The 8,556-nt window shown below is 53.8% G+C and overlaps 1 protein-coding gene across 1 annotated transcript in view; it reads left to right on the forward strand.

The window, feature by feature from the left end:
* OLFML2B (olfactomedin like 2B) overlaps positions 1 to 5,909 on the forward strand; it is a 116,307-nt gene extending 110,398 nt beyond the window's left edge. Inside the window, exons 7-8 of the mRNA XM_065408945.1 lie at positions 3,727 to 3,903; positions 5,308 to 5,909. Coding sequence (XP_065265017.1) covers positions 3,727 to 3,903; positions 5,308 to 5,909 — 779 coding nt within the window. The remainder of the gene's footprint in view (positions 1 to 3,726; positions 3,904 to 5,307) is intronic.
* The last annotated feature ends 2,647 nt before the right edge of the window (positions 5,910 to 8,556 follow it).

Genomic DNA, 8,556 nt, shown 5'->3' on the forward strand with positions numbered 1-8,556 from the left:
CCCCACGCAGAAAGGACTGGGGTGGGGGATACTATGGAGGGTAATGTCCCCTCCTATCCAGGCTTTGCCTTTCTTAGATAGGGTCTTCTCTCCCAGACCTTTCTGTCTGGAGAGCTTTTTACCAACTTTGCCCTGCTTGTTAGGGTTCTCACTCTGTTTCCAGTCTCCACCCTGGTTAGTCAGGTGCCCCCCAATCCTCAGGCCTCTGTCTGGAGAGCTTTTCACTTTCTGCCCTGGATGCTCAGACTTCTCTCTGAGACCTTTCTGCCTGGAGAGCTCTTCCAGTTTCTGCCCTTCTTTGGTCAGGGTCTTCTCCCTCAGGCCTCTTTGCCTGGAAAGGTTTTACAGTCTGCATTCTGGTTTCTCAGGGTCTCTCACCCAGGCCTCTTTGCCTGGAGAGCTTGTAGGCCCCAGTTAGTCAGGGCTTCCCCTGTCAGACCTCTCTGCCTGGAGGGCTATTCACAGTTGTTGCTCTCCTTAGGGTTCTCTCTCCCAGCCCTCTGTCTGGAGAGCTTTTCACAATCTGTGCCCTGACTTCTCAAGGTCTTCTTCTCTCCAGCTTCTCTACTATGGAGGGCTTTTACAGTTCAGGGTCCTTCCTTAATTAGCCCTGTGACACTTTCTCCTGCAGAGCCAAACTGTACCCATAGGTGGGCTCTACAATAGCCGACACTTGGCCAAGTCCTGCAGCCAAGGGGGAACTTCCTGATTAGCAGCAGTCAGGAAGTCTACTAAACTCTTGGTAATGTGCTTGTTCTTCTCAGTTACATCATCTGACATGACCAGGACTTGGGCTCAATTCTGTTGTAGGTGTTTCATATGGTGGGTATATTCCTTCATATCTTGGGGCATGTCATAATTCACCACATGCTGCGCCCTGTGAATATCTGGTTCCCAGCAACTTCTGATGTAGTCAACACCAGGATTTCACCAAGGTTGAACTGACTTAAGGCTGCTGCCTGGTCTCAGAGAAGCGCCTCCCTGGATGCAAACACAAGCACAGCCTTCAGAATTAAAAATGTCTTTATCCACATCCAACCTCCGTCCAGGTCTTCCAAACACTAAGGACGGCATCCTGTTCCCAACATGTCTCAATGCTTCACTCAGCTGCACCCACTTCTCCTGCTGGATCCACAGTACCTTGTGGCTGATATTCTGGGCCGTAGAACAATATGAGTCTTTCTCCTTCCTCAAGGTAGGCCCCTTCCTTTTAAACAGGGTCCTGCTTGTGGCCTTGCTTTGCCAATATATCAGGATCCTGGGGTTTTAGACCCACGATTGGGTAGCTCTCTTCTTCAGCAGGTGGATGTATGTCCTTGTCCAAGCCATCTTCCTTCTGTACTGACCTCAGTCCACACAATTCCAGCTCTTTTTCTAGTGAGGCCACTTCAGCCTCGAGACTTCCCAGATCTTTCTCCTTAGCCAAGCTGGGCTTTGACCCTGGCTGGACCTTGAGCAAGTTCTGGAGCTTAGTCAGCTCCTTTTGCAGCAGAAAACACTGCTGTTCCCCAGACTCCTTTTCAACTTTGAGGCAGATCAGTTCTTGCTCTCTACGATCCTTTCCCATGACGAGCAGGTCTCTTCTGGTTCCTGTTGGTACCTATACCCCCTGTAGTTCATAGAACCAGAGGATTATAATGAACCGCAAGGGTCATCTAGTCTAACCCCTTGCCAAGATGCAGGATTTGTTGTGGCTAAACCATCCAAGACAGATGGCTATGCAGCCTCCTTTTGAAAACCTCCAGTGAAGGAGCTTCCACAACTTCCCTAGACTGTCTGTTCCATTATCCTGCTGCTCTTACTGTTAGGAAGTTTTCCCTGAGATTTAATCTAAATCTGCTGTGCTGTAATTTGAACCCATTGACTCTTGTCCTGCCCTCTGTGCCAAGAAACAACTTTTCTCCGTCTTTTTTATGGCAGCCTTTCAAGTATCTGAAGACCGCTTTCATATCACCCCTTAATCTCCTCTTTTCCAAACTAAACATAACTAAACACAGTTCCTTCAGCCTTTGCTCATATGACTTGCATTCCATCCCTTTGATCAGCTTTGTCGCTCACCTCTGGGTCCTGTTCTGCTGCTGTTCTGCCACTAACAGGCAGATTGCCTCCTCCATTGTCCCCTTGTTTCAGGGGCTGATCTGTAAAGATCCCCCTTCTGATACCAAGCTGCCTGATACCTCTCGTTAGTGCCTCCTGTCGGCTGGGTGAGAACCTGTGCTCACTGCTTGTGGTGCCCACTGTCAGCTGTTGCCCTCATTAGGTGGGTTTTCAGTGGCTCAGCCCTCTGGCCGAGTCACACACTGTCTAAACACATGAAGGCAGTGCAACAGGGCCTGCACCTGTGCCCTTGTTAGTAGTCCTGTCTCTGTCCTAGTTCTAAGTCCGTATCTGCCCTGGTAGCAGTGCCCCAAGGTTTCCTCCCTGGAGACTCTTTAAGTTCTGCCCATCACTTGGGCCTCTAAGCAGTCCCTACCCCCTTCTCGGGGCTCAAGCCACCCTGCCAGTGGGGGGACCCGGGCCGCCCACTACTCCAGGTCCCGACCCAGGGACCCTACAAATAGCAGCCACATGCTGCTTCATTTAATAGCTGCTGCTGCTATTCCTCGGGCCACTTCCCATGTAGCTCCTTCGTCTTCACCCTCATCTCAGGGCTGAAGATCTCAATTGCACTCCTTCCTTACCCTTCTGGGCCCAGCCAGCAACTGCCCTGCTCAGCCCCTGCAGCGCCTTTTAACTGGACCTGCTGCGCTCTGAGTGGCTGCTTCCCTGTAGCCTCTCTAGGCAGGCCTGAAGGACATGGTCCTTAGCACCAGTCATGTCAGGCCTTAGCATCAGTCTCTGGGGGGACACTGAAGTGCCTGCAGGGCTGGGTGGCAGCTGAGTCTGGGTTTGAGAGAGTCAGTGGTGCCTACCGGCTGGACTTAGATGCCTAAAGAGGCAGTTAGGGGCCCAAGTGCCTTTGTGACTGTCGCCCCTGGATCCTGGTTTGCAACACCTTCTACCACTCTGGTCCTGAACCAGTCCCGCCAGTCCAGGCCATGGGCTCACCTGCGCAAATGCCTGTCAGCATTTAGCAGGCAGACATCCCTTTGAGGCCATGGCTGAGACACAGCAAATGTAGCTCTGCTCATACTGCAGCTTTGGTGCTGGGGGGATTTAAGAGTTAAACCCTCTGAATTTCAGCAATTTTTGGAGAACCCCAAGAAATTGCAAATTTCTCTGGGCTTCGATGGCAAGTGACATGGCCAAGGTTCCCCTGAAAGCATTGTGAATTTCCGCAGCTTGTGCAGTGACACTAGCCCTGAGTTTGGCTCCTGTGCCAGCACCCGCTGGATGCTGCAATGGCATTGGGCACATTTGCCATCCCTGCTGCAGGGGAATGGGCTGATCTCATCCAGGAGCAGACAGGGATAATTTACCAAAGGGAGTCGGCTTTGCTCAATGCAGTGGGGCTGTCTGATAGAGGACCCTGCAGGACCCAGGCACAGGGCTGCTAGTGCCTATGAAGCGTGGCATGGCAGGACATCTGCTGGCCTCACAGGGCTGGCAATGGGGAACAATTCGAGGATATGGTTTCTGAAGCAGTTGGGGTGGGTGGGAAATGGCACTTGTTGAGCTGTGTGAAGTGGGCTGATGCCTCAGTCTGTGGCTAGAGAAGAGGCTCAGCGTAGACCCTGCATCCCCAGTAACTGCAGAGTGAGTGATTGCTCCTTTCCCCTGCCCTAGGACGCTGCAAAGATACGCTTTCCACCATCTCGGGCCCCACCACCCAGAACACTTATGGGCGGAATGAAGGCGCTTGGATGAAGGATCCGCTAGCCAAAGATGAGCGGATCTATGTCACAAACTACTACTATGGAAACACGCTGGTAGAATTCCGAAACCTGGAGAACTTCAAACAAGGTACGCTCTCCGGCTGCTCGCCTGGTCCTCCCCAGTCTCTGTACTTGTGCTGGAACCATGTCACTGAGCATCTCTGCACAAACGAACGTACTTCTCCCAGCGGTGCATGAGGGGCATGGACCAGTCTGCCTAGTCCCTAGTCTGTGTCCCGGCCGCTGAGCAGAGAATGAGGGATGTCTCTTTGTACAGTGTCTAGCCCAACAGGATCTGGGCATGACTGGGCTCCTAGGTGTTACAGCAATACACCCAATAATAATGAGCCATGGCTTGTGGCACAGATCCAGCTCTCTGCTTGTTGCTGTTGCTGGTAATGACAGGACTCCTGTGAGCTCCAGACAGGGGCAGGAGGCCAAGCTCAATTGCCCTGGCTCCTTGCCGGGAAGCACTAAGATTTCCCTGCTGTTGGTGAGAGAGCCTCTGATCAGAGCCAAGCTGCAGATCAGCAGTCACCTGGGAAAGGGACGGTTTGGTCCCGAGAAGGGTCAGAAGCCGAGCTAGAGTTAGCCAGTAGGGGGCGTGTTTGGGATCACTGAGACAGAGGGATGAAAGTCACCAGGGTGTGGGGGAAGGTGATAGCTGCTGCTCTGAGAGAGCCAGGGAAAGGTGCAGCAGGGCTGGTGGTGGAGACATGCAGGGCAGTAGGTCGGAGGCAGCATGCAGTATAGGTCCAGTGCGAAGGAGCCTCGGTTCATAGCTCAGATTAGCTCCATGATGGAGCCAGGGAGGGGAGTGTGGGAGGGAGCAGGGGCTAGAGAAGGATGGAGAGGAAGGAAGGGCCAGCGATTAGGGCTCTATCCTATCACTCGGGAGACCTAGGTTCAGTGCCCTGCTGGGGCAGGTGCCCTGTGCAACTGGGGCCCAGAACGTCAAACGTATTTAGGTGCCTAACTCCACCAAAGCCAATGGGGAGGAGCTGGGCCTCAGTCCCCCTCTGTGAAAGGGCCCGGCCCCACCTCTGTGTGCTTGAGGAACAATATGGCGCCCATATACCATGGTGATGGGGGCCATGCACGCACCTGAAGGCACTAGAACAGTGTGGGTTGGAGAACATAGTCTGGGTGTCATAGCTGGGCTGGTGTCACTTACTCCAGCAAACTCTGTGCCAGGTTGGGTGAGGAAGGTAAGTGGTGGGGGAGCAACGGGTCACCTGCCTGGAAGAGAGAAACTGGCCCTGCCGGGTGACTCAGCAGAGCATGACCTGGGTTTGCCACATCCCAGGCACAGCAAGTGCTAATCGGTGCCAGCAGCTGAAGTGGAGAGGATGCAGATGACCTGTGAATGGGGCAAAAGGGCCACCAAGAGCTGAGGGAAGGAGGGTGCTGAGTGACAGGTGGGGGCAGGAAAGCGGTGAACCTGGAGAGAGAGGGGCAAGGGTTTAATTGGTGCAATGTCTCTGCTGTCCAGGGCGCTGGAGCAACTCCTACAAACTCCCGTATAGCTGGATTGGGACAGGACATGCTGTCTACAATGGCTCCCTCTACTACAACCGGGCCTTCACGCGCAACATCATTAAATACGACCTGAAGCAGAGGTACGTAGCTGCCTGGGCCATGCTGCATGATGTGGCCTATGAGGAGGCCACACCATGGCGGTGGCAGGGCCACTCTGACGTGGACTTTGCTGTGGACGAGAATGGCTTGTGGATCATTTACCCAGCCATCAACTACGAAGGCTTCAGCCAGGAGGTCATCGTCCTGAGCAAGCTGAATGCTGCCGACTTGAGCACCCAGAAGGAGACCACGTGGCGGACAGGCCTGCGCAGGAACTTCTACGGGAACTGCTTCGTTATCTGCGGTGTGCTCTACGCTGTGGACAGTTACAACCACAGGAACGCCAACATCTCGTACGCCTTTGACACCCACACCAATACACAGATCATCCCGCGGCTACTCTTCGAGAATGAGTACTCCTACATCACCCAGATAGACTATAACCCCAAGGACCGCCTGCTCTATGCCTGGGACAATGGGCACCAGGTCACATACCATGTGATCTTTGCTTACTGAGACCCTGGCCACTGGCCACTGAAAGGACCACTAGCACCTTTTATCATTATTATTATTTTGTACAAATCCAAGAGGAAATGCTGTTTTTAAAGTGGATTGTAGATCAGTCCACAGGCCAGAATCAAACCCTTTATTTTTGGTGTAACCTTCCTTCTCTTTTATACTGACACTGCTGCCTCCTACGCCGAGCGGGAAGGATGGGCAGGCTATTGCTTCATGAGTCCCTCTGCAGTGGGGTGGCTGCTGTGGCACCATCAAGACAAAGGGACAATACAAATACAGATAGTTGCTTTTTTGCTAATCAATAAATAATAAAAAAGCAATCAAAGCAGCCTTCTTGCTCAGCACAAACATGTCTAGCATGCAGCGGTGGCGAGGCCTCTCCTTTCAGGGAGTGCTCAGTTTGTTCTGTCTGCACTGAGTCAGGCTGGTGACAGTCCCATTGGCCTGCGAACAGCCACAGGTGTTAATTGGACAGTCATTTGAAAGCTGGGGCATCAGTTTTCTGCTCTGCAGCCTCTTTCGTGTGAATGGCATCCTGGGAGCTGGCGGTGCTGTTATTTGCTTTTGCTGCCATAAGCTGTCGCTGTAGCTCTGCCCCTTGCTCATATGACGTGCCCACACATGCAGACCAGAGCTCCCTTGGCACAAGTTCTCACACGTCTGTCCTGCTATTGAGAGCGCGTAGATGACCAGACGCTGCCATGCTGGGAGCCACGCTGGCAGCTACCCTGCGAGAAACCGGTGGGATGCCTTGTCGTTTTGTAAATAAATGTAGCTGATTCTGTCACCCAGAGGAGACCCCCGCAATATTTGTTTTTACTTATATCTCCCTGGGCAGCAGCTCAGCTTTGCCATTTGGTTGCATTTTCCTGGAGATGCTCAGTGTGGTCGTCTGCCTGCACTTCCAGGGAGCGCCATGCATGTGGGAGCCAAGCCTGAGAGCAGCACTGCCCCACAGCTCTCATGTCTGCTTTATGGAGACCTGCACTAAATGCTCCATCCTAGCAGAGTAGCTTGGGCTTCAGGTTTGCTCCTGGCCTGGGGGTCCCTGTTTATATGGCCCATCCCCCCTGCTGCTGCCACTCAGCTTTTGTGGCGCATTTACAGCCTGTCAGACACGCGCTCACAGTTCTGCCAGCAGCTTGTTGTATTTATACACATCCAGTAATAAACATTCTTGTACCTTTGCAATTGTTGGGGGCATTTTTGGGCTTTGTTATATTCTCGGGTGGCAAAAAAATAAACGGAAAATGCTCCCCAGGTACAGGTCGCAGGTTGGGGATGGGCTGGCCAAGGGAGCTGGGAACAGATGCTGGGCATCCTTTCACCTCCAGGCTAGCAGTGGCTGACAGTCACGGCCCTGCCAGATATTGGGGTGTGCAAAGGAAGCAGGGAGCATCAGGCCAGGGCCTGGCTAACATCACAGAGACCGCAGTAGGCCCTTCTGTTTGCTTACTTGAAAATTCACTTTCTTGGGCTAAGCAGGTGCACAGGCCCCTGGGAACAGGCCCCCAGTCAGATGCTCCAGGCCTGGGCTTTGCTGGTGCCTTTGCCAATGATTTTATCCCTAGCACAATTTCCAGACCTGAGATGCAGATGTAGGATTTCCAAATGTTTATGCCTTTCAGGGCCTGGCACTTTTCTCCATGCAGCCCCGTCATCTCTGAACAGCGCTATGGGTGCCGGGCCTGAGAGTCCAGCCCCCATCTCAGGGCTGGGCACATACAGCCAGGGCAGATGGACTGTTATGCTTGCTGCCCATTGTCAAGGCAACCTGCAATCGGCGTCCAGGTCGTCTGTATCCTGAGCCCAGGAAAAAGGTCCTGCAAAGGAGCACTGCTGGGCACAGAGCCCCTGGAGACACAAGTACGCTGCCCCTCAAGCTGCCAGGCTCAGCGCTAGCAGGCGCCCTCCCAAGCCAGTTGCCCTGCGAACATCCTTAGACCAGCACTGATGCCAGCTATGAACAGGTGGTGGCTGCTGAACAGAACATCTGCAGCATCCTCCCGTGTCCTTCAGCAGAGCCTGAGCCAATCCCAGGGCCACAGGACAAGGAGAGGGAGCAGCGCTGAGCAGAGACGCACAGGACCACACACAACATGGCTGCAGGACTGGGGAACACATGCACACAAATAGGGAGTGGCAATGACACCGACAGCCACCCCATACGTAGGCAGTGGCAGGAAATCGGGCACCTCCCAGGGCAGGAAAGGCCCATCGGTGGCTGCTGCCATCTGCCCGCCCAGGAGCACCAGTTATCAGGCTGTGCCCCAAAGGAAGTAATCCCTGCCAGTCCTGTGCCGGCTGCCCAGGCAGTCCCATGGCACCCATGTGTCCCTGGGGCCACCCTGCACTAAATGAGACTGAGCCAGCCCATGGCAGCAGCCAGGCGCTAAGGCTCAATGTGACACCAACCCCCCCAACACATATGTGCTGACACGGTCATCAAGGCCATGAGCTGAGCTGACAGTAGCCAGGGAATGATGCTAGGCCTGGGGGGGGGGAGGAAGGGGGGCTGTAGGGTTGGCACAATCATTATGCAGAGGGGGCAGTCCCAGAAGGTGCAATATGGAACCTCGGTCCAGCCCTACAGCAGTGACCCCATGAGAGTCCCCTGGAGACAGATTATGGCTGGACTCCCTCC

Source organism: Emys orbicularis, chromosome 8 (assembly GCF_028017835.1).
Source record: "Emys orbicularis isolate rEmyOrb1 chromosome 8, rEmyOrb1.hap1, whole genome shotgun sequence".
Lineage (NCBI taxonomy): Eukaryota > Metazoa > Chordata > Testudines > Emydidae > Emys > Emys orbicularis.